A 26,494-nucleotide genomic window follows, 5' to 3' on the forward strand; every position below is an offset into this window, starting at 1 on the left:
TTCTCCTCTCCAGTCAGGGGGGGGGGGATTGTTTACAAAACGATTGTGGCAATTCATAAGTGCAACAGAGATTAACATATAAAAAAATAAAGACGGGATTGAAGCAATAAACCAAAGTAATGGAAAGCGATAAAAAACAAACATTGAAAGCGTTCTAAAACCGAAATCCTATTGCACAATTAAAAAGTTATAATACAGAAATCAATACGCAGGCAAAAATAAAAATGTAATCAAGGGAACACAAAAGGGGGAAACTAGAGCAGGTTGTTCTGTCTTTTAAGACAGCCCGCTCGTTTTTTAACCTCACACTGGTGATTGTTTATCTTCGCCTTTTTAAAAATTATTATTATTTTTTTTTTTTTTAAAAAAGAGTTTAGAGACCACTTCTTGCTGCGGTCGCAACAGACAGGACTTTCTAAACACTGATTTTAATCGGTTCAAAGTGCACAAGGAAAAGAAAGAGATCAAAAGGGACGAAACGTGGTTAAAAACCAGACAAAAACAAAACGACAAAAAGGGAGATTAATAAAAGGCGTAAACAGAAGCGGATGAGAATGCTGCATAGCTGGATTCCATTGAAAGCATCAGAAAGACACACAGCAGTAAGACCTAATTACTGTACACCATCAGGCTGTTTGTTCAGAGACACTTCCTCTTGCTGATTGAGAGCAGGGAGCTCAGCAGGCAAAAACCACACGCTCTGCTTGGTGTTGTTGTTTTACCCAGTCTTGTCAGAGAAGCCTGCATTTCACACATGCGTGTCGCCGGGCCCGCTAGCCAAGCTGCCCCCCCGCAAGTAGATGGCCGAACTGGACTTAGGCCGGCTCTGGCTGTGAGCCGGACCGCGGGACGATCCGTTGTTGTTGTTGACCTCGGGGCCCCTAGCGTCCGTGGAAATGACCCACGTGGTGGGCCGCCACTTCTTCAGGGAATAAGGTGTTTTGACGCGCTTCTTGATCTTGTCGCCGCCGGGCCCCGGGGCTCCGTCTGGCTGCACCAAGCCCTCCCCTAGAAGACAGGTAAGCACACTGATCAGTTCCTGAACACTTGTCCCCTGTAGCTGGCCATGTGCTCGTGTGTGTTTCTATTAGTTTAAAAAGGCCCTCCGGCAATTCACTATTCTATTCAATCAAGTTGGAGAAATGTAAAACGTCGAATCAGATATCTCGACTTTAGTCCCTGGTCATGCTCCAAAAACACTGGATCCTACATTTCCCACAATGCAATTGTTAAAGTGTCATCAGAACGTTCCCGTTTGGCAAATTGACATTTCTATGTCTCCAATACCAAGCTGAGACAAGCCCTATGACATCACTACGCCATTATGGTGTATTCTCATAGGCCACATGACGGGCAAACGGATCTCCCCGAGTAAAGTTGGTGTTGTGTCTCTTTAAGGATACATTCCGTATCATCGATTTATTCAACAATTCATTATAATATCATTCAATACACTTTAACAAATAGTCAATTGGGTTAGCATCCATTAACTATTTGATTAATCAACCAAATAGTTTTAGGTTTGAAATAGGATTTAAGTTTCTATCAGAGCCTGATATCTCTTCTTCCTCTGGAGCAGGTCTCATGTGAGGTGTTGGTGTGTGGAATCACCTAGTGAGGTCAGGTCCTGCGTCGTGAAGGACAGGTCCAGGGAATTGGGTCTCTCAGGCCGGCGGGCTCTGGGCTGCCGGAGCAGGGCCTCCCCTCTCATGGTGACCGGAGCCTCCCGCTGGGGGGCAGCGACACCGGCCCCCGAGCTCTCTCCCGGGGGCCCTCCGGTCTCCCTGCTCCCTCCCTCTCCGCTCTCCTCCTCCCCGCCGTCGCTCTCTCCCCCGCTCTCCCCGTCCCCCCTGCCGTGGCCAGTGTTGCTGTTGTTGTTGTTGGTGTTGGGCCGGGCTGAGCGGAGGGCCGCGGCGCTCACCGCCAACTCCCTCCCGCCGGGCTGCTCGCGCTCGCGGCTCAGGAGCGGCTCGTGCTCGTCGGGGCTGGTCGTAATGACGCCGAGGCTCAGGCGGCCGTCATCGGACCGCAGAGCTCCGGACCCGTTCTGAGTTACGCTGGATCCTACGAAACCCATCCCCCCGCCTGCGACCATGGTCGAGACCCCGGCGTGACCGTTAACGGCGCCATTGACGCTGCCGTTGGCGTGCAGAGCGGTTGTGTTGTTTGTGCCTGCTCCCCGATGAGCCTCCACCGCTGCGTTTGTGCCCGCCACTGCACCAATGTTCATCTTTGTCCCCTCCACCTGCCGCAGGTTGGACTTCCCCGAGCGTCCGAACTTGAACCTGAGAGAGGACGACGAAGACTCCTTCTTGGTGGGCTTGGTGCGCAGTGGCAGACTGGACGGCCTCTTGGGCAAGTTCTGCTGCTTGGGCAGGGGGAAGATGGTGGCGGATATGGGCGTGGCGGGGTCCAACGTGCCCGCGGCCTCGCTCGCCATCTTGATCAGCGGGTAGAGGAGGCTGGAGCTGCCGGGGCTCAGCGGATCCGGGGAGCAGAACTGCTTCTGCGAGTGCTCCATCAGGTTCTCGTCCGAGCTCTCCTTGAGGTTCTTGTCGACCTCCTTTGGGTCAAGCTTGGTGGTTTCCAGGTCTTCCTGGGTCAAGTGGAGGCAGACGGGGACGGCGGCTAAACCCACGGGGCCCTCAGAGTCGGATATCATGGTGGTGGTGGTGGTGGAGGCCGAGGGACTGCCCCTGAGGCCTGTGCTGGTGCTGCTGCCCTCTGGGCTGGGCAGGCGGGCGTTGGCCTGCTGCTGGCGCTCCTGATTGATGGAGTTCCTGTTCCTCTCAGCCCCGGCCCGGCCACTCACGGAGCCGGTGGTGTCGGCCTGCGTGTTCTTGGCAACGCCCTCTTGCTCCTCGATGTAAGTGGACGTTTGGTCTGCGTACGGGCCCGACTTCGGCGTCATGCGATTTCTGGCGAGAAAAGAAAACCCTGTTAAGGACGACATTTGAAACGAGCAGCAAGACGATGGAGGTGCTTCTGTGTTCACACCTACCTCTCGTTGTGCAGTGTGGTGGACATGGGGTTGAGCGTAGGGCTGACCGACTTGGACCGGTCCCATATGAGGAGCAGTTCTGCTAGACGCTCCTCGGCACACTGTGCCGTGAGCCGGGCCTCAGCGTCCTGGTCCCAACAGTCCTCCATTGTCTCTTTCAGAGAGCGGACCGCCTGGAGGAGACACGGTTTAGATGTTCAACAATAGGAGTGTATAGAAACACCTCTGACACTGAAGGAGGGAACGTGTCACTTTAAATCCGTCCTTCAAGCTCAACAGAAACCGTGACTTTATTTATATCCCGACAGACTGTTTTGCAGCTTTACTGGCAGGTTCTCTGTGTGTAATAAACTTTTCCGCTGATGTCCTCTCTGCCTCAATCGATAACAGCTGATCTGCTCCGGGCTCATCGCAAACTCACACTGGCCACTTGTCACGCTGCTCTGATACCAACAACGTGATGAGTATACACACACACATACATATATATCCTGACCATTTCCCAGCTTTACTGACAAATCACATACATGAGAACATTAATGGAATTGCTCTGGGCTCAATTCTTCATGTAATGAAGCACTCCGAGAACGTCGTTCACACACACCAAACTGTTCTCTTTCCAGGCCTCGGGGAACTTGGGCCGCTGCTTCTCCCTGGACACCAGGACCTGCATGTCCTCAAACGTCGGGTGGTTCCCTGCCTCCGCTTGGAAGGCCATCTGGTAATCTGGCACCGACTCCCCTGGAGGTGGGGACGAGGAAGGACGAGTCATTTTTCATGTGTCAGAAACACCAAACTTCAAACTTCTGGATGTGCATTTCGGTGTCTGCTTCCCAAATAAGATAAATGTGAATTTAAGGGCTTTGTACCATCTGCAGCGTGGGAGGGGCTTACTGCTGGTGATGATGGTCGTCCAAATATAAAACTAAAAGCGTGCGCGTCTGTGTCTTACCAGGAAAGAGATCAGTGCATCTCATGAAGGTCTCCCAGTAGATCAGGCCCAGGGAGTACATGTCAACCTGCTTAAGTGCCGACTCGCAGTCCCTCAGGTTCACCGCCCCCTCCAGGACCTCCGGGGCCATGTAGCGGATCGTCCCCACCTGGCAGACAGAGAGGGGAAAGAGTGATGGTTGAGTCACGATGAAAGGTGAGGTTGAGACTCGAAGACGAAGATCCCAAAGCTCCAGAACACTCACCTCACTAATTGCGGTGTTCTCCTCCTCGCCGTGGCGCGCCGGCCGGTTCCCCGTCAGCTTCATGGACAGGCCGAAATCGATGATGACACATGTGGCGTCGGCCTTGACTAGGACGTTCCGGCTGTTCAGGTCCCTGTGGGAGACGGCCGGCTTGTACAAGTCTTGATGGGTGAAAAAGGGAAAGAGACGGCATCGAGAGTATGAGACTAAAAGGATTGGAGCCAATTTATCTTTCATTAAACGTCTAAACCTGTACAGCGCTCCCAAAAGGTTGATGCTTCAAAGATGGATGTTGTTTTTTCTTTTGGTGGCGTTTGCAAATTAATGGTAACATTCAGCAAATCCCTTCACACAGCTTTCCATTCCCCTCATTACTCATTGTTTGTTGATTGTCAACAGACAGCTAAAACCTCTAATCTCATCTACAACAATGTGATTAAGACCCGATCACAGGGGCCTCTGCCTGCAGTGTGCTGCTGTCCAGCATAGGGCGCTGGAAGTCACGGCAGCCACCACAGTTACCTGCTGCCTTCTACTGATGTGCGGGGGGAGAGTGTGTGTGTGTGTGTGTGTGTGTGTGTGTGTGTGTGGGCTCCTCCGCTCTGGAGAAAAGTTGTCACATGCTTGCACAAACAGAATCACTTCTAGTCCTTTCCATATATGCACTGATGAAGGGAGTAGGAGCAATCTTGAGGCTCAGGGGCTTAGTTCAGTTGTCACTTCTGTCTCCTGAGAGACCTAAGAGTTTCTTTGAACCACGGGGGAGACGCGCATGTTGCCTGACTCCCTATCCTGCGTCCGCCTTCCTCCCCCTACTTTGTCCCTCCCTCTTCTTTTTGTCCCTTGTTCTTTTTACACTTTAGCTTTTAGGCCAGTCTATAAATACTCTCGGCTGGAACGCAAAAAATGCAGGAACGCAGAGCGCTCCAAGCCAAACAGAGCCACGTGGAGCTGCAGGGTGCGGGTTGTAAGAGGGCTCAACACAGACGAACACACACTAAAAGCCTTTTGGATACAATATAAACTAACATGCACTGAACGTTTTCACAACTTCCACCACGATTCTGGTGCGTTTCAGTAACAGCCTTGGAACTCAAGCCTGAGTAAACTGTGGGCAGTTACATAATTAACTGTGTGTGTGGGGCCTCCAGTTCACCTCCTTTGAAGAGCTCCGTGTGCAGGTAAGCCAGGCCGCGGGTGACTGAGTGAGCGAGCCGGCAGCTGCTGACCCAGTCGCTGGTCTGGACGCCCAGGTAGCGACTCAGAGAGCCCTGAAGGGGGGAAAGGGGGGAAGGAGAGAGGGCCCAGAGAGTGAGTGACGAAAGCAGACGGGAATACAGAAGGACAAGGACGGTAAACAAGGAAGACAGGGAGCGAAAAGTAAATATGAAGAAGAAACCAGCAGCACCACTTTAAAGATCTGACACAGATATGAAGGGGTAAAACAAAAAAAATGTTGGAGGGGCAGTCAGCAGCTCTCATCAAGTCAAACTTAAAGAAGACTTTCCTCTCAAAGACTCCTAAACTGATACACATTTGGTGGCGGACGCCCATTTGATAAGTTCTTGCTTCGGGGAGATTTGTTCGATTTGATTAACGGATGTTTTAATGTAGGTTGTAAAATGTAAACATTTACATACAGGGTTCATACACATTTTGACCAATGGATTTCCATGACTTTAAACCAAATTTCCATGACCAAACATTTTGTGAAATCTCGGTGTATACATGAAAAAGTGAGAAAATGTAGTATTTAAACTAACAAAGATAATTCCAATGCATACAGTATACCTTAAATGACACAAATTAATGAGAGACAATAGTTTGATTAAAAGAATAAACATTTATATAAATGTTTATAATTTAATCAAACTATTGTCCCTTAAGTGCAAATTCATCTGTTTGGACTGTAAATAGTGGTTCAGGCTTTGGTCAAATAGAATGACGTCGGCCCTTTGCTTCAACACGTTGGACAACGTGAGACTCTTGAAGTGAAGCAGCGAGCCCCAACGAGCAGAGATGTGCGCATTTGCTTTCGCCACAAGCTGTCGGGGAACATTCGTCCAAATAGCAGGCTGGCATCTTCGGATGATTTAAAAGAATAATGCTAATTGGCAACCTTCAGTGCCCACATTACCTCTACAGTTAGGACTTCACTTTTCGTTACAGCATCGGTTATCGACGCCTGCTTCTTACCGAAGAGAGAGACGTGCTGCTCGGCGTAGCAGTTGCCCTCGCTGTGGTGAGCTAGCCGGTGATGGGGGTAGCTGTAGCTTCGCTAGCAGCAGCTCTGATGTCTGCTTCCTTTAGCATGGCTCGTTAATGCCGCCTCTCCCATGTTGGAAATGTCGAATGTTTTGCCACCACACAACCTGCGCTCGTCCCGGGTCTTTGTCTGTTGTAACCCATGACATGTACGTTTCCATATGTAGCTAAGCATGGTTAAATCTACACTTCCCTGGCATAGTGGATTATCCTGAGCTACTGTTGTTGTTACTGTTGGCCACCGAACTTTTCAGTTTGCAGCGCAAAGAAAAATATAAGAGCGTATGCCTGCTTACATTTTGAGCGTCTTTCTTTTAAAAGCATATTAATTATTTCAAACTCAGCGTAAATGAACATATGAATATAACACATTTCCATGACTTTTCCAAAACTTTGGGGATTTCATTTGTTTCAAGGACTTTTCCAGGCCTGGAAATATTTTTAAATTCCATGACTTTTCCAGATTTTCCATGACCGTACGAACCTTATAAATATAAATAGAATGTGGAGCCCATTGTTTGCCAAATTGTTGTCAAAGAAATTCTTGAAGACGTAACTTTGTTATTCTGCACAAAAGACATGTTTGGGTTCCCTCTGCTTCTGATTGTTTAGTAGTTTCCACAGAGGGGCCGGACTTTGTATTGCAGCAAATTCAAGGCCACAGAGTGTGACGGAAGTGAAACGGCTTTGGGTTCAGAGGGTTAAATTGTGAAGACCTTTCTTCATTTTGTGGACTCTCCGTCCACCGTGGAGGCACGAGAGAAAAATATATAGTCCCTCAAGTATTCACAGAAATACCCATTGATATACAAATGGTCATTTTGTGGGTGAAGTATTACTTTAAGACCTGAATTCTATGACCGTGGAGGAAGTGAAACCTACGGTCGACCCTGTCTCATGTTTTTTAATTTATAAAATTTTCTGTCAAAATGGTAATGTTTTATGAGGAATATCAAGACTCCAGAAATGATCTTGGACATGATTCATTTCCTTCCTCGGCTTATTTGCATCAGCCGTATCATCTTTTCTCTCAAAAATCAATCACAAAAGGCAATGCCCACTTCCGCTACTGAAGGAAATCACATTAGATCTGTACGTTTTAATGAGATTATCATTTACTTAAATGCATTATGTGTCTCAGTTTCCTGTCCTGTCCTGCACCGCGTTTCCATGACAATGCGCATTAGCGCAACGCATAATAGGCTTCTTTCATAGGCTGGCTGGGGGTCAGCTGACTTGTAATTCTGAGGCTGAAGGATTGGAGAGCAAATATATTCGCTTTAAAAAGGTACCTCTGCATTAATATTCATGGTAGAGGTCCTAGAGACAGCCTTCAGAGGTCAGTGTGAGCGTTTCCTTTTGCTAGACCAGACAGGTACATGTATACTTTTTATTTCCTCCTACTTTCAGGTCTGAGGATTCAAAACCCTTTCCCCCCCTTTGATCCCTGACAGACTGCATGGAGTAATGGAACCAGGAGCAGCAACCACAGTGAGCGTAACATCGGCCAACCATGAGAGTCTGACGATCCGGGCCATGGGTTCAGATTTTCAGAGACACGTTTTTCAGGCCGGTTTTTGTGGATTTGGAGCTCATCGTGGTAAAAAAAAATCTAAAACTTTGTAGTTCCTACATAAAGACCAGGTGGCAACCGAAAAGTGAAGCCAATACAGAAGTGCCTTAACCTGCAGTCTCTCTACTGGCCATCAGTGGGCGACTCCTTTGATTACATGCTAGCACCGACAGCAGCGACCAAAAAACTGGCCCAAACTTCAGAGCCACACGACCTACTACTACTCACATGTGGGTAGTAGTCCATGACCAGCAGGTACTCCGTGCGACCCTCTGGGCCCGTCCGCTCGTCGGCGGCAACAAAGTGGGCGATGTTGTCGTGCTCCAGCAGTGGCAGCCGGTAGATGGAGCACTCGTTGAGGAAGTTCTGCCGGTTGGCCGCGGTGAACACCTTCACGGCCACGGGCCGCTCATCCAGAGAGCCGCCGTAGACGGCGCCATATCTACCACGCCCGATCAGCTGGTGGGACAGGGGGGAAAAATACATACATTTATAGACTTTTTGTTGTTGTAATTCTAGCTTCCAATTAGTGTCCTGAATTAGCGAGAGCACACCGTGGCATTGAGGTCGAAACCTTCTGCTTCAGAAGGGATTCTGGGGAGAATGTGGGTCAGTGGTTAGCAGGTCCGTCTTTCAATCAGGGGATCGGTGATTTAATCCCCACCCTAGTCGATGTGTCCTTGAGCAAGACACTTAACCCTGAATTGCTCCCCGTAGCTGTGTCTACGGTGTATGAATGTAACATGTAAAGTGTCTTTGAGTACCTTAAAAAGCACTATATAAATTAAATGGATTATTATTATTATTAACAAACAGGTGCATCTATTTCCACATCTTCTAAACACATTTTATCTCTGGCTATAAAGTATACTGTAAAAGCAGGACACTATTTTGTCTTTGGGTAAGACTCCCCCTTCCCCCGGAGCAGTGAGTTTAATGTGAAAGAACGAGTGCCTGCATTCGATAAGGCACAAGGACGGCGCTCTGAATTCAACTCCTGCCTGAAAAGATATCACTCTGTCGCTCGGCTCTGAAATCCACTGAATAGACAGAGCGGGGAAAACAAACAAACATCTCAGGATCGTAACGTCCAGTACTGAGCGGCTGGCTACTCGTCTTTTGTCGTTTTTCTGAGATGCCTTCATCTCGGGTTGAAGACACATCATAGCCTGTGTGATTAATACTACCGTGGGACCTTTTTTACACCAATCAGTTTATTGATTTTTATCAGTTTGTTTTTCTGCCTTCCAGTCTGCCACTGATTTCACCTTTTCTTTCAGATTGATAACAGACTTGCAGAGACTTGAAACCTGCTAGAGGTTCTGGTTTGGACAGTAATGTTTTCACTGTGTGGTGAAGGAGCTGCACACTGTATTTTCAAGGTTTACCACAAGTCTACGACTAAATAAGACAACTTTCACTTGGTTTCCTACGGGACACGAACAGCGGGTTTCCTGGGTGAAAGTCTGTTTTTTGACATCCTCCACAACCTATATCTTCTTTATACGTCACTTGGTCTGACCGTCTATTACTTACATAAGTAAATAAATACAATTTAATAAATAATAACAATACTGACTACAAACTGCATTTCAGAGAAAGATTGAATTTTAATTGTGTGAATTATTAGGGAAACTAAAGAAAAGGGCTATTAGGGTAATCCGTGCCAGTTTGCCTTTGGCAACCATTCGGAGAAATTGTTAACCAATTCTCTTTTTTTAACATGTGAAAATAGGGACAGCAAACAGCAATGGTAGGGAATGGATGCATTCATTTCTGATGGATGGATTTATTTCTTGACGTATAACTGCGTGGCATTTTAACTATTCAAAACTAAAGACTAAAAATTGCCTCTTTTCAGTTTCATGGCAACCATTTTAAATAATGTATTTAGTGCCCTATTTGTATTGTATATGCGCAGCATAGCCTGAAAATAAATACATGTTGGACTGCATTGTAGATAGTAAACACAAAAACACTAGCGTGATTCTTTCAAACTAAGCCCGTCTAGCTCTGCTGTTTAAGGATCTAATGGGTTCTGTCAACTTTGCACTAAACCACTCATAAAACATGACATCAGCAAGCAGCACGAGTCTGCCACAGCTTTCAGGCATACATAAATCATTTCACACACTCAACACACTTGACCAGCCGAGCCAGCAGCCTGTTTATTTGCCCTCGGTCTACGCGTGTAAGGCTGTGGATCCCTGTCGGTTTAAGGCTCCTGCAGTCTGAGCAACGGCAGTTTAAAAAAAAATGCATGTCACACTGTTTGAGAAAGATCTACATGTCCGGAATCTCACAATTTTGGGTGAGTTATAACTCATAGCGATTACAAAAGTAAGACCGAGATTGGAACAATGCAATCTTCCTTTCAGCTTTCACTAGCCAAATAAGCTTGTGAGCAGCACCACATTTACCTTGCAACCACATTGCTTTGTAAATGTGTCTTTCAATTGGAGAACTCATTATATTCAGAGTTTCTTGCATTTGTTTCTGTGCTCGCCTTTTAATCCCTCAGCCTTGCCGAGACTGTCATTGCATCTGAATATCCTCCAGACTCCATTGACTTCCTATCACAATATGAGCTCTCCCATATCAGGTTGTCGGGATCCTGCGTCAGTGGAAACAAAAAAATAATTCCTATTTTTGTGCGCACTGATCGGGTGATAAAAGGGTCACATTGGAAGCGACAAACAGAACCGTAGACCTTGATGGGTTTTGGCCTCTACACCTTTCTCGGTCTGACTCTTGTTAACGTAGGGAGTAGAAATTCAGGATTTGGCGATTTAGCGAGTCATCCTTGCTTTTCTGAACATTTCCACATCCCAACTCTATGCTGGTGTGGATCTGTAACTGGGAGGCCATCTAGACACAAAGGCAGCGGTGGAGAGGCGAACAGGGACAGAATGTGGACACTGACCTCCAGCAGTTTCAGATTGTCTAGATCCAAAGAGCTCTCGGAGCCGGCGGCCTCCATCATATTCAGGTTGTGAAGGCCTTGCATACCGTCTCCTGTGAACACACACACACACACACACACACACACACACAGAAAATGTAAAAACATGGGAAGGCATTTAAAAAGAAGAGATCAGCGCTGATCCCATTTATGAAATGTATTGAAATTCTACCCAAAAAAAGCATTTAAATGGCCTTGAATGATTTCCCCTCGCGCCGCCATGGTAACTCACCGCGCATCATGCGGTAACCAAAGAAGGCTGCTACGGCAACCACGGCCAGCACGGAGACGGTTGCCAGGGCGATGATTATTGTCTCTTCTTGGCGCAGTGGGCGCGGGTCTATCAAGGAGAGGGAGGGTGGGACACACACACATCAAAAACCAAAAGTACAAATCAAAGTGTAACATCTGTATGTGGGAACCTTTGATTAGTGAGCAGGAAGTCAGAGGAGGTGCCGTGTGCCACCGCTGTCATCACACACACCGAGTGAACAGTTTATAAAGGTACAATCAATGCAATCCAGAGTGACAAGTGGTCATTTATGTAGTCGATGTCTTTGTGTTTCGCAAAGTTTGTGCGTTAGTGGTGGATTAGGCACGGCATGGAGGAAAAGAAGAAAAGAGCTAAACGAGCATGAAGCGCGGTCAACGGACTGGAAAAGCAGGGAAGGGAGGGAGGAGCGGAGTATTCCTGCTTCCAAAATCCATCCGCTAGGTGGCTATCCTAACAAGTGGTGAGGTGAAAGCGGAGAGCGAGAGGAAGAAACCTTTTCAGTTTTTTTTTTTGAAAGAGCGAGAGCTGGTCAGAGGATTTTTGGTTGCAGGTATAGGTAGAAGCAGTTAGCTGCAGTTTCAGGTATTTGTGGTGAATGACGCTGCATCTGATCATAAGCACGAGATAGACAGATGATAGATTAGATAGATACTCTGGAGATGAAGACAACAACGTAAATACACCGCTGGTCGACTGCAGAAATCGTAGCTAAGTGCAGAAACACACTCCTGTATCCATTACAGTAGTCGACACACACTGGTGCTGCTGCAAGAGACAGCCGGTTTATCAATAATTGATGACTTGGAGAGCCCGTGGGCAGCTTTGACTGACGTGGCAGCATGAGCAGGCACACAAGCTCCTCGGAAACCTTCAAGGTCAGCGAGGCCAACCGACACACGGAAACAATCTGTTGCAAATCTCCAAAAATCTCCTTAAAATAGGTGCAATGTTTGGCTTCACGTTCTGCTGATAAAGCTTTAGATGTTTGAAGAGCTGAGTACCTCATGAGGGGAGCCACTGCAGCCTCCAGGCTGTCCTCAGAAGAACGTATACTACAGGCCGATGCCAGATACAATGATTTTAAGATAACGTTGGTATTTTTGACCAACTGAGTTTTAGCAGTTTGGTCGAATTGTGCGTATTAATGCCCTGCTGTTAGTTACTAGATGGCTTTTTATAACTATAACTGAAGACTGTTAATTTACATTGTACGGACCTCATAGTATGCCATTCACTCCTATGTTTTTCAGCTTTCAGTACTCTACCTTTGTGTTGAATGTTTTTGAAAATGATATTACATCTCTTGTCACAAATTGTAATTTGGAAGCTGCATATATGAAAATAATATTAAACAATAACATATTCAGTTGTAAGTAAGTCAAATCCTTCTTACAGGGATCATTTGTGCAAATTTTAATTTTTAAGTAAAGATTCATTTGTTGTGGCTATGAGAAGCTCAGAGAGCCTGGCTGCTCTTCTGTCTGACTTTTTCCATCCCTCTCATTTCTTTGATTGTGATTCATATCTTTGATTATTAAGATAGAGTGTTGCTTCCATCTTTTACTGTTATACATTTCCACTACAAGGATTGTCAGCAATTCAGGTCAATGTTTTTGTGCTTCGATGCATATCTAAACCCCAAAACACATTTAAGGACACGTAAACGTTCACAAAAGCCTTGACCCTCTCCTAACGTCGACACTTTTGCGTTTTCTGTGACATTCCACATTTTGACAGGTTCTTTTTCATTAAATACCCAGCTTAGTCAGGGACACACAGCTGCTTCAAATGAGCTAATCAGGGCAGCTTTACCAACACATCCCCTCTCACCATGGCAACCAGTGATACACATCGAGGCAGTGTGTGGCTCTGTCGCCCGCACTGACTGACTGACTGACTGACTCTCACACTCACACACACACACACACACACACACACACACACACACACACACACACACAATGTTCTAGTTTTTAATTATTGTCCTAAACTACAAATGAGGAATCTGTGCATTGTATTTTCATTGTATGCAGCGTCACACTTCTATCCCACTACAATTCAGAGGCAAACGTTGTACTTTTTACCCCAATATCTTATCCGACAGCTGTAATTAAGTTGCATTATTAATACAAAATACAATCAAGCTGTAAATGATGTATTATTATAGATTACAACACCAGCAGTATGTAAAGTATCTTAAATTAACTTACCAGCTGCAACATAAAAGTAATTCATTAATTATTCTAATCCAATTATATAACATTCTGTATAATGAGTACATTCAGTATATTTTGATGTGAACACTGCACATGCCACTTTTACTGAAGTGAAACATCGGAATACTTCTCCCACCTTCCCACCCTGAATGTCGTCACCCGAGCTTCTTGGCTTCAGATCACACAAACAGCCAACTGGCTCAAACCATTTCCTACTTCTAATAATACTGGCATGAATCTGCCCAGACATGTCAGGCGTTAACAGAAACACAGACTGGAGTTAAAGTTACAACACCAGCCAAACTACACTGATCAATCAAATCACCCCCACCCCACCCCACCCTCGCCTTCCTGTTGCCTTCGCCTCGTCATTGGTCTGCATCGGTGGATCGGCGGGGACAGACGTAGCAGACGCCTTGTGATCCGAGGAATGTGGAGAGACGACATAGATGCGTTTGTGTTTGTGTGGGCAGAAGAGATGTGCCGCCGCCATCCTGCCACACACATCGCTTTCATTCACAGCTACACCTTTGGAGGCAGGAACAAGTAACAATGCATGCGTTGGCTTTGTTCGACACCGAGACTCTCGTATCTGAACAGTGGGGCTGTGTGATGCAGCAGAGGGGGAGTGAGAGAGAAAATAGCTGTGAGTAGGTGTAGGTACGAAGGCTCTGATGGTATCAAACATCCGTTCATTCTTCTCCGTTAATAGCTTTGTGTTTCTCCCATTCTTCATCGCGTTGATTGGGACGGTGGCAGATATGTTAGAATCTCTAAAGATAGTCAATATATATGTATAAAAAGGACAGTATGGAGGCCTTCATACAACGGGAGGCGCAAGAAATAAAAGACAGCAAAATGAGAAATACTTTTGCAGCACTTCAATAAAAGGTTTTGAATAAGTTTGTGCAGGAAGAGGACCAAGCACAAAGACCATGTGGACCCACAGCAGCAGCCGGTCTTGGGTATTTTGTTGTAGAGCCTAAACTCCTGGAAGCGATTTTATCAAGTTTCCTATTAGCAAAACACACTGAGGGAATTTCAGTTCCCTCCAGGCTGATCCTGCCAGCAGGGGGCGACACTTCTGGTTGCAATAGAAGTCAGATTGTATAGAAGTCTTTGAGAAAATGACTATACTTCTCTCTTGATTTATTCCCTCAGTAAACATGAGTTCATTGTCTCAATTTCTAGTTTCAAGTCTTCTTCAATACAGCATGATGTTCATTTAGTAAATGATGGTCCATTTAGAGTCAAACACACCATAAAGCAGGGTATACTTTAGGACGGGGCTAACTTGTGATTGACAGGTTGCTACAAGAGCCATATACGGCATCACTTACATTAAATGGTTGCAAAAAGTCAAAATGGCGACAGCCAAATTGTCTCACTACGTCTACTTCTTATATAAAGTCTTTGGTTCCCTCTGGTAAACAGTTATGCAGTGTATATATGTAGGGCTTTTATTGTGAAAGGTAAGAACCGAAGGCGCGTACGCCGTCTTTGTTTAATAGAGTTACCGTCTTGGTTTCACACCAAACGCGTGCTGCGTGAAAGTCACCGAGCTGTGTGAGCCTACGGTTGATGTTATGAACCCAAACACGAGGGCATTAGATGTTCCGAAGTTTGTGGGATGTCCACAACAAGTTTAAAGCAGAACTAGTGATTATTTCTTCCGTGGTGGAAGGCGGAAATGATAACTGTTTGTACGGAGTAAAGCCACGCCCCCTCTTAGGCACGAATGAAGCAAATTAACCAATTTGTCGGGCGAGTAAAATCTGACCATCGGACATAAAAAGACTTATCATGACTAGAAAGGAATCCTTTGGCAAGAAGTTAAACGAAACTCCCTACAAAACAACACCCTTGGACACTATCTATTGTATGACTGCATGTGGTACATTGTTGTGCATGAATGATCTTACAGGGGGATTGTGCCGTGGTGGGGCTGGGCGGTGGGAAGTCCTCGGTGAAGTTGACATTGCACATGTCACTGCCGCAGCAGCAGAAGTGGTACGTCCCGTTCTGGATCTGCGGTGGGAGGTTGGTCACCACGCAGCGGTCGTCGCTGCAACCCTGGTGGTCGCCCAGGTGAGTCCAGCAGCCTGGCAGAGAAAGGTGACGGATTATAATTCTCTAGAAATTGTAAAAGAAGACTAGCAATGTAAAGCATCTTTTAAATCCGGATGCAGAAGTGACCCCTTAGAAAAGTACAAGGTCACATTGAAGTGTCTATAGAGATTATTTGTATCATTTGTACAAGTGGACAGCGTCTCTCTCAGCCATACCTTGTATGACCAGTCGCACTTCGCCCGGAGGACTTTTCTCCCACAGGCCGAAGCAGCGGCTGCCCTTGGCACATCGGATGGTGGTGTTCTCGGGGGACACGCGGCCTTCGCCCCCCGCCACTCGCTCCACCTCCCACTGCTGCTGCTGGTCGGTGAAGGCGCACTCCCTCTCCTCGCCCTGCGTCGCTGTGGGGAGATAGAGAAGTTTGGGCTAAGACGAGATCTTCTAGCAGAAACGGAGCCAAGCTTTGCCGGGTTGCAACAAAGCGAAATAAACAGTCGGATGACGAGCTCGTTAAATTCCCAAAATGGAGGCAGTTTGTGTTAATGAGCAAGTGTGGTAAGGAGAAAGATAAATATAACAACAGTTTCGATCACTAATATTCCACGTCATCGATTCTCATTGCACAGCAACCCTTTGAGTATGCACGTTTATTGATAATAACAGCATCTTTCTACAAAAGGTCGAAAAGGAGAAGGAGAGGCCGTAGTCTTTGCAGGGAAGAATCTTCAATAGAAGTACCAATTTAAACTCCAGTCTGAAGAACATAATACAAACACACGCAGATAAATTGAAAACAGCAAGACGACCATGAACAAACTGAATGCAATGAAACGAGGGAGGGATGTTTAACGACATCTAAACAAATGCATTATTGCAGTTCCGGCGCCCTCGTCTCAAAATGGATGGGTTGGTGAGATGGCTGATAAAATCTATGTGGATAACACATTTTTCTATAACATAAAAGCCATCAGATAAATATCTCACTCTGGAATTTTGAAGCTAAATGGGACTAGCCAACGCCATCCCGATGCACACTAGTCTGCCTTTAACATTAGCTTCATGTGACCGCGGTGTCATTTGTTCATAGCCTAGCCTTCCCACTGTAGGCTAGGCTATTTCTATTCACGGTTCAAAATCATAAAAGTGGTGTTCCGTGAAGATTATCAAGTATCAAACTCTTTTGTTTGCCACATAATGTATTTTCTGCAATGACCCAAAATAAATAAATCACATTTGCTTTATGTAGATGGAACCACTGCCATGCTAACTTCCTGTTGGCCTACAAAAATATGTTATCCCTGCACCAATCCATGGCCGAGAGATGAAATGCAGTGTACAATTTTTTTAAGAAGCCAGCATGTGAAAGGGACAGTTTGTGCATTTATGTACAGAGCCTCCGCTTAGGGTAATTTCAGATAAGGGAAACACGATGTGCGTGTTTGTTTCCCTCACTCCCAGTTCCTCCCTTTCCTTCATCCGGCAAGGGATGGAGGTGGGTGGGTGGAGAGTCTGTTATGGAGGGGGTGGAGGGTGACTGTGCCCTGCCCAAGGTCAAGCTAGCCTGTGAGGGCAGAGGGTGACACAATGGAGCGGTGGCTCGCCCGGGCACAGCGCCAGCTTCCCTCCTCTGCTCCCATCCTCAGATAAAGCCATCAACCCCTGCCTACTGTGGGCCTCGGCTGCCCTCAACCTGCTGGGCCTTCTGCTGCCTACTGTTCTGTGGGACTGACTTTGCCTACGGGGAGCGGAGGAGAGTGGGAAAGGAGTTCAAACTAACGGTTAAATATGTGGAGGAATTTTGACGAGGATCCTCAACGAGCCGACGATGGCATCACCAGGGTTGGATTCCCAACGGGCCAGAATAATATAATATGCAATAAACAATTACCTTACGTATTATCTCGTACTGTATATGTTCTCATAAAAGGCAATGAAAGCACAATACTAACCCTCCAGAAACACTAAACTATACTAAATAAATACTGAGCAGATAAGAAAAGCGTCTCCTCGAGCTGTGTTTTATTTCAGTTTAAATAGCTTAGTAGCTATGATTTCCCCAAAAAGGAACACCCCCTCTACCATTAAAGCGGAACACTGCACGGGAGACAAAATTGTCATATTCATTCATATTTTACCACTTTTCTGTGCTGCAGCTTTGATCGATAGGAGTCTGTAAACTGATTACACATTTAAAGGAAAACATAAGGTAAACAGCCAGCATCCAATCATAGCTTAGCATCCTTCAACCCAATTTTAGCCAAAAACCCAAGATAAATAGTTTACCAGTCTGAAATCAAGGACTTGAAAGCTACCGCAAATTTAGAGTGAATTCTGACCACCTCATCATTGTAAATATTGTGTATCGTATTGTATATGATGCAAGATAACATGTGCAGATTGTTTTCAGCAAAGTCAAAGGTTTCAACTATTAATTCTAGGGTTTCAATTTAGCAATTTAAGTGTGGTTATGAGGCACTACGCACTTTCCTCAACTGCAAGACTCAATCTCTTGTACTTTTTAGAAGGTTGCGATTTGCAATGACAGCCTCAACAATGATCGTTTCTGCCTCAGTTACACTTCCTTTGTAATTATCCAGACCCAGAAGTAGAGTAAGGGGCTGTGGAGGTGAGAGAAACATAAAGGAACAATTGGAGGAAGTGCAGAGCCGGAGACAACACCCATAGACAGCCAAACCAACGGACTGACCTTGCACGCCAGGATCGGAGAGCAGAACAGAAATCCATATGGCAGAGTGTCTTTCTCCCAAAGCTGGCTAGATACTGTATGCTGGCATGAATTATTAATAATGTTACTACAAGTTCAGGCTATGAAATGAAAAACCCTATCATGATACTTGTTCTACGAGAGGCTGTTGGGCAAGAAGAAAACTGAAACCGCATATAAAAAGGCTTATCGTCTCGAGTTCGATCTAGAAATTGATTTGGGGGGGGGGTTTAGGGGTTTCCATTCGAGATCGATTGATTTTTTTTCACTTCATTGTCATGAGGGAAAAGGTTGATTTTAGTACATTTTTGTTGCATTAATACAAAGCAATGCCTCCATATAAACACAACTATTTATGTAAATCACGTACCCTGATGATAATAGCTATTCACCCTCTGAAATATATTTATTGGATTTGGTAGCTCAATACACACTAGGTGTGTCTGGATAACCGATACTTTTGTACCATGTCGATACCAAAATTCCACAGTTTCCGCCGGGGCTCAAAACAACAGCGTCCTGTTGTCCGGGGGCTGCCCGAAAATGTGTTTGTGAAACTGTAAACTCACTTTCAATGTGTTCAAGGGACACACCCTAGTATTTTTTCACCTCCTGATAATGCTACATTGCTACAACTCCTCTTTGAAATCTGCAGTTGGAGAGCTGGTTAACTAGCTAGCTGTTATCAGCCGCTAAGCAGCACGGAGCCGACAGCTAACTCGCCTCCGATTTAAATTATGATGCATTCAGGCTCTGATCAGTTAATGACCAACTAATAGGTAAACTCTAACATGTTGTCATGATGTGTTCAAATGTCATCTTGTAAAATGTTTTTGGAGAGGAACTTGCATAAATCCAGATGTTTTCACAGCAATATAAAAGATATTAGAGAGGGAATTACAACCTCTTTAACTTCCCTCATACAAAACGGTATTAAAGGAGTGTAGGTTCAAGTAAATCTGCATTTTCGTTTTCAATTATCAAATTGGTATCGACTATTTCATTTCTGGTATCGTGACATCCCGAATACAATCAAGCAAGACGGAGCAGCCTGAGATGGAGCTCAAATCCCGTCCATCACAACCGGGCTTTGCTCATTTGCAGTCTGAGCCTCGGGAGCACTCCTGTAGTCACGTTCAATTGGTTCGTCTGCCACTCTGCTCGACCGCGATTGGCCGTTCGACTGAAAAAATTCCAGCTTCCCTGCGAGCGCTTTTGGTTGGATGCAAATCGCTTGTGTTTATCTCCGATTGGCCGTGGCGGGCCTGTCTCTTCTTTGCAATCTTGGTTTCCACTGCAGGATTTTGGATTGTGGGTCAGAGTATGCAGTCAAGGCTAGTAGAGAGGGGGGAGGGAGAGAGAGAGAAAGAGAGGGTAGTCATATCAAAAGGCTTCGGAGTAGTTTTCTGCTCCGAGTCTGTTCATTGGATGATGGCCGGCACTGCTGAGTGTTTACCCATGGCCCAGTTATTTGCTAATCTCCCCCCCCTAAACCTCCTCCCCCAATTGGCCTTCTGTGCACCCTCCCACCCCCAGTCTTCCCCCTTCGCCTCAGCCCTTGCTGCTAAAAAACAACAGCGATCTAATCTGGCTCTCTCCTTCCTCGCTGCCAAGGCCCATCGGAGAGAAGCAAGACACTGCGCTCCGAGACTTGTTTAAAAGTCACAAAGTCAGCTGTTTTCTCACTGGCTCCGGGTTCACGTTCGAGACTGGAGGCAGGAACACGCGGGGCCCCCCTGCTGACATGCGTGCACCGTCCACGGCCACAGGATGAGCTGTGCTCTCCTGCTCGAGCGTTGATTGGGGGAGAACTGCAGTCAAATTGCCACGTAGAGCCTTTTGCCACGATGTCGAGACGGCACTCGTATTAATCAAACCTACGTGCATTTTTAAACCACCCACCTCTGTGGAGCTTACTTTTGTGAACCGGCCTGGTGCAAAGGGGCATGCACGTGTATACATGGCGCAGGTGGCGACGGCCATCAGAGGCACGTGGTGGCCTTAAATCGTACCTGCTGCTGCTGTTCGGATGCGCGCTTGTTGCCGAGGTAGGCCGGACGGGTCTCCCGGTTGAGTTTAAAGATGTGGGGGGTAGGGGGGTGGAAAGGGGCTGAGTGGGCTTTAATCTGTCCCATCTGCTGCCTTGGGACTGCCTCCCCCCCACCCCAAAAAATCCCACTACCACTCAGTCTGGGTCTGTCTGAGTCTGGTACAGTTATGCTAATCCTGAGGATTACACTACCCCTCAAAGCTTAGAGGGCTCCATTATTGACCATGATGCATTTATACCCAATATACACTCCCCCCCCTTCCTTTTATACCTCAACTTTCCCAAATATGTGATGAAAACAGGCTGCGTTGCGTCTGAATTCAGTCTTTGTTTATGACAACGTCTCTTTCTTGTTGAATAGAGGAACAGCCGCTGCTACTTGATGGGATACATACTCGCCTGACATGCTGCACAGCCTGTGGCTGTCTGGTATGACGGGGTTCACCTGTTTGGTCGGAGCAGACAGGTGCTGTGAACTAAGACCATGTGTTGTCAAAAAAAAAAAAATGTGTCAGTTGAGAGAAAAATGGATTGGAAAACTATTTTTATTTTTCAAGCAAAAATGACAGCACTGAATTGTGATTATTAGCTACTTTTCTTTGTCGTGTGCGCTCCGTTAGCTTTACTGGCTGCTAACAGATAATGTTGACTAGCTTTCCTCCTCTTGTCGATTTTTACCCCTGATAATTTGTTCATTATCAGGGGTAAAAATAGGGTGCGCCCTTCCAGATTTTAGAGGTTGTTAACCTCAAGCCCTGCCGGAGCCTATGGAACCAGCAGTGCTGTAAAAAACATTTTGGACTTGGAACTAAGTTTCTCATGACATCCCTATGTTTCACTGTTATTCCTAACTTTGTTTTCATAGCAAATGATTAATAGAGAAAATGATAAGCAGCTCAATCGATAATAACAAATTAAATGAATGACCAAAACTGAATATCACCTGCATAATATGTTCAAACCTCCCGACTGGGACACTGCTCTTAAAAACCTGAATGAATAGCTCACACCCCATCTGTCTGGCTGCTGTTGATTCTAGGCTGTGGGCATTCGATGATAAATTACAGAGTGATACTTCAGGCTACAAATAACACTGGAAGCACTTTAAGCATTAACACTATGGTTAAATACACAAACACACCACGTAACCCTATAATGCTTCTGTTGGAATAATATTGGAGTATTATAGGCCTAATAGCGCAAGTATAATAATACAACAACAAAATCACTAACTGTCACAGAGTAACATGCTTAAAAGGAAGAATAATGAATGATTTAAGAGATATAAAAAAAACAATATCACCTTAAAAACAATGCCCTTTTTATAAATATTCTAACCATAAAGAATACATTTAATAATAAAAAAACAGCCTAACCAAAACAGCTCATCCATACTCTGAGCAACATTTGTTTTTACGCGCTCCAGACTTATTGTCTCTGCTGGTTAAGGAAAGAACGCGTTTGTGTTAATCATAGGCTGTCACTCTGAGTTACCATCTCAAGGCTGCACCTTTTGTTTTCTAAAACATCCACTAATTTCTCCTTTTTGCAAAAGCCGAAGGCCCGGCTGAACACTGTCCTATTGTATTCCACTTTGCTTTTTACCTCTGCTCACAACTCAAACCAAGATACCAAGAGAGAGGCGGACATTGATTTTCTCCCCTCATCTAATAGAGTACAAGGCCTGCTGTATTAGAGACCAAATCCCTCCTCTCCTCCCATTCCAGCATTCGTTGGTCCGTTTCGAGCTGCAGTCAGTGTAATTTTATCTCGCAAAGAAACGATGTGGACAGAGTACAAAACAGTGCGGAGCCAGAGTGGGTGCAGTGCTTTTATATCATTGTCCGTTTGCAACAACGCCGTCCTTGATTTCCTGTCTAAATTGCATTACACAATCATTGTATTAACTCTATTTTTGCTCCTACACACTGGTTGGTTTTACAACCGATTGAAACATTTTACGAGCTACTTCCACCTGCTTACAGTCCCTGTGTTTACCTGCAGAGCGATGCTATGTCCACATCCGGGACGGACCGCGATGTGCGCGCAGCAGACTAGCTTGAGAGCTAAAGGTGGAGAGGGGCCCCTGGGCTTCGGGCAAAATCAATGCTGTTAATTGGAACGCGCACACCACCAATTTCTGTGCTGCTTTCTGACAGTCGACGGCTTTCATTACAATTGACGTTAAAAAAAAACGTGCATACCAAATGTATACATTTGCTGGAATAAAAGAAGTATAAATCAATATAAGATGTGGGCATCTTTTAAAAACTGAATACAATTGGGTCCTGAATATTTAGACTGACAAAACAAGATATTTAAAGCAGTCACAGTGGGATATTGTGAAGGGCATTGTTCGCCATCTTTTGATGCTTTCATTGACAGTAATGGTCCAATGAAAAGTGCCCTCTACTGATTTAGCACTGCACTACTCTATCACATTGTCATCCAGAACAACCACAGACGTCTCCTTTTAGTTGTTGTATTAGTTGCCTATATTGCAGTTCCATCACTGCCAATTTGTTTGGAGAGCTAGGTGTGCAGTACTAACAGCTGCTTTTTGTTGTATTTTCAAAAATTCTTTATCTCCAGCTGAAACTGCCTCACGTGACATCACAGGTGGACATTCATACGAGACTTCGCACGACTCTCTGGAGACACTACTTAATACTTTTTGGGTTTTTTTCTTCAAATATGCAGCAATATTTCCCCACCCCACATGGAAACAACAATCGGTTTTGCAGCCCTACATGATTTCAGCCCTTTCTTTACTAATTTCAAAATGTCTTGAGCGAATTCCTGAGCGAGTATCGTACTTGGCATTTAAGCTATTTGGATTTCATTCTCATCTCATTCCTCTTCATCTAACCTTGCCATTCAAATCACAGATTAAATGCCAGTTCTGATTTGGCAAACCAGGTACAGACTGTACCTGGTTTACCAAATCAGACCCGAGACAATCACTTCACTTTCCAGCTGATGTGAGCACAGAGCTGACAGCTGCAAGAGTCGCCGCCGTGGCCCCAGAGAGGCCGGAGAGAGCGGCCCGGTCTGTGTAACAGTGGGCCTGTCAACACCACAGCATGGTGCTGAGGACACACAGCCTCAGTTTTGGACAGGCGGCGCAAATGAGCAGCCCCCTTTTCTTTTGTGCTGCCCGGTATAATACTTCTGCTCTAAGCCCCTCAAAACCCTCCAGCTCACCTGGGACAACAGTGTCCCTGAATGTGGGCTTGTGGCACACATTGTTAGCACGCACATGCTACAAGTTGAACTTCACTTGGTGCGAAGTCAGGGCTGTAAGGGATCTAAATGTCATTACTTAAGAACTACTGGGGTCACGCCGCAGGTGAGCGTCTGCAGGTTCATGCTCGGATTTTGGAGCAGCAGGTGGAAAGAGGTAAAAAGCTGAGGTGGGGTGATGGGAGTCCAAAGAATGTTGGAGCTCAGACTCTGAGGCAGCGGAGGGAAAAGCTGTCGCTTCTGATTAGTTTTGCAAAGTGCAACGATTCTCATTTATTGGCTGTTTACATGTCACACGTTCACATAAGTATCCATTAATCGTCCTCACACTGATTTTGCCGATCACTGTAATCGTTGAATCGCTCTTGGGGAGGATACTAATTTGCATGCCATGTCTCATGAAAAGGTTTGCTGAATGTTCCTCTGTCCCCGTGCCCCCCCTTACTGATCCTACATCACGACCTGGCAACTCATCTCCTCAGTAAATGCATCATGTCCAGCTTCATCCGCTGAATCACGCCGCTCCATCGTCTTACTCATCTACTTACTTCGCCATTTCTAAATTTGTTGTAAAAAGCAGCAGGCTTGTACTCCTGTATTTCTTCCATGCGCGAGCTCGTAAATCAAAAAGCACAGAAAAATATTGTTGTGGACATTGGAACGTTCAACGATTACAGGCCTCGCTCGGCCTTGTATTTAAGTGGGAATTAATGGAAAATAAAAGACACTTGTCTTTTGGATGCAAATGTAACGCAAATAGGGCCCCTCTGCACTATAAATACCAAACCCAGTAACTGTTCATTCAAATTCTGCGCCACACTTCCATATTTCCCTCTACAACAGTAATTACTGTGGGCTTCTGATAATACACAGTCTATGAATGGAACACACACACACATGTTTTGTACTATCTGACCTTGAGTCACACACACAATTAAGAAGCTGTTTGTACACACATTCACACCCACGCACTTGGCTGTAGCAGCAGACGAGCAAAACCGGGCTGCAACGCCACCTATTTTTGTACACAGACACACACAGCCAAAGCACCATGTTGAACTTCCATCACTTAAATTACCCATCTTGTAAAATTCTCTCTCTCTCTCTCTCTCTCTCTCTCTCTCTCTCTCTCTCTCTCTCTCTCTCTCTCTCTCTCTCTCTCTCTCTCTCTCTCTCTCTCTCTCTCTCTCTCTCTCTCTCTCTCTCTCTCTCTCTCTCTCTCTCTCTCTCTCTCTCTCTCTCTCTCTCTCTCTCTCTCTCTCTCTCTCTCTCTCTCTCTCTCTCTCTCTCTCTCTCTCTCTCTCTCTCTCTCTCTCTCCTGGGCTCCTATCTTATCATGCTCAAGGTCTCACAGAAGCCTGGCTTCAGCCCAAAGTTTTAAACAGGGGCACAACTTGGCAGACGGGGACTGCGGTATGTTCGGCAGTGTTTTTCCAGGCCTTTGTACACGGAATGATTAGAGAGAGAAATGAGGAGCCAGGGCTCCACTCTGCTGCTCTGTCCAATAGGCAGATATATATGAAGGTTTGCTTAACCGGAATGAGATGAGCTGAGCCGAACAGATCACTCCAGATATAGAAGCCAGACGGTCAACAAGATGGAGAGGGGAGTAAAAGGGACACATGTGGTGATTGGGGTGAAAATGTGTGCTTTGGACTGTCTATAATGGAGGACAATCTGCATTAAAACATACTTATATTATGGCAAAAACGGAATGAGCCCCAGTCAAAATGTCATAATCTGAATGGAGACTGAAGTAGCACACAACATCCAAAACCGGCTATGAAATACAGGCAGCAGCCCAAAAAAGAAACATTAAATATTCATGAGAAGCACATTTATCTCTTTCCAAAAAAACAAAAAATCAATCCCCTAATAAGCCACTTACCAGCCACAGAAGTCAGGAGAATCGTCAGGCAAAAAACAAATTTAGCGAGTGATTTCATCGTGATTCGGCCCAAAGCCATGATAGTGTACAGCCGACTTGTGGTCCCTCAGTTGGACCTCCTTCCAAGTCTTGTTTTACTTCTTTCTGGTCCTCTTGTTGCAGCTGATTGTGTGATTTTAGCCCCGTTTTCCTCACGTCAGCTCAATAACTTGAACCGAGTTCTCAGGTGTGTAACACATGAATATATGTGTTACACGCGGATAAAAAGAAGCGCCGTTTTGATAACCAACATTCAATGCCGATAAAAGTTGGTCCCGCTATCGACTCCCGCACGGACCGGACAGACGCGCGGAGCAGCTAACGCGTTTGGCGGATCTGCCGTCTGCGACTAGCCAGCCAACAACGTCCATGTCTGCTAGCTAACATGCTAGCTGCCCGGGACGACTGTCTGTCTGCTGGAAAAAACTTGGTCAAAGAAGCGAAATATCTCACACACAAAAAATAACCCACTACTTTCATGTGAGCACAGACTTTTTCTCGGCTGTACGCTTTTTAAAAAAGAAAAAGATAGTCCACCCGTTCGATAAAACAGGCAATACTTTGGCGTAAAAGACAAGTAGCTCGGTGAGGCTACAAGCCGACTGCTATCAATGTTAGCCTAATAGCTAGCCAGTTAGTTCTCCGCGTCCCGTCTCATTTCACGGTCTCAGCTGAGGGGAGGGGGGCAAAATAAAAATAAATCACAAGTCAACGGCGCCAACAGTGAGCTTCTCTGGTTTGCGATAGATGGAGATTATTACACCCATTCTGGCAGACGATGGGATGAGGGATATCTGTTTGTCTGATCTTCCCCGAGGCAGTCGGCGGCGGTTGGCGTTGACGCTTCGGAGCTCCGCTGGGCAGCCAGACAGACAGGCAGGGCGGCTGGGAACGCCTCGTTTGCAGGCTTGTCTGGACCGCTCGTCTCCGGTATCGGGTTGCTGTGTGTTGGGGGTGGAGAAGGACAGTCCCTCCACAGGCAGTAGGAGGGG

The 26,494-nt window shown here is 45.9% G+C and overlaps 1 protein-coding gene across 1 annotated transcript; it reads right to left on the reverse strand.

Moving 5' to 3' along the window:
- Nucleotides 1-13: 13 nt before the first annotated feature.
- LOC117741187 (bone morphogenetic protein receptor type-2-like) lies at nt 14-26,494 on the reverse strand. The gene is made up of 13 exons (XM_034548042.1): nt 25,464-26,494; nt 15,773-15,958; nt 15,410-15,589; nt 11,230-11,337; nt 10,959-11,050; nt 8,264-8,494; nt 5,354-5,468; nt 4,198-4,358; nt 3,954-4,101; nt 3,606-3,742; nt 3,002-3,174; nt 1,612-2,918; nt 14-1,008 (listed from the first exon to the last, which is right to left on the reverse strand). Exons 1-13 carry the CDS (start codon nt 25,540-25,542, stop codon nt 749-751), a joined length of 3,177 nt encoding a protein of 1,058 aa, XP_034403933.1. The 5' UTR covers nt 25,543-26,494; the 3' UTR covers nt 14-748.

This window comes from Cyclopterus lumpus, chromosome 2 (genome assembly GCF_009769545.1).
Source record: "Cyclopterus lumpus isolate fCycLum1 chromosome 2, fCycLum1.pri, whole genome shotgun sequence".
NCBI lineage: Eukaryota > Metazoa > Chordata > Actinopteri > Perciformes > Cyclopteridae > Cyclopterus > Cyclopterus lumpus.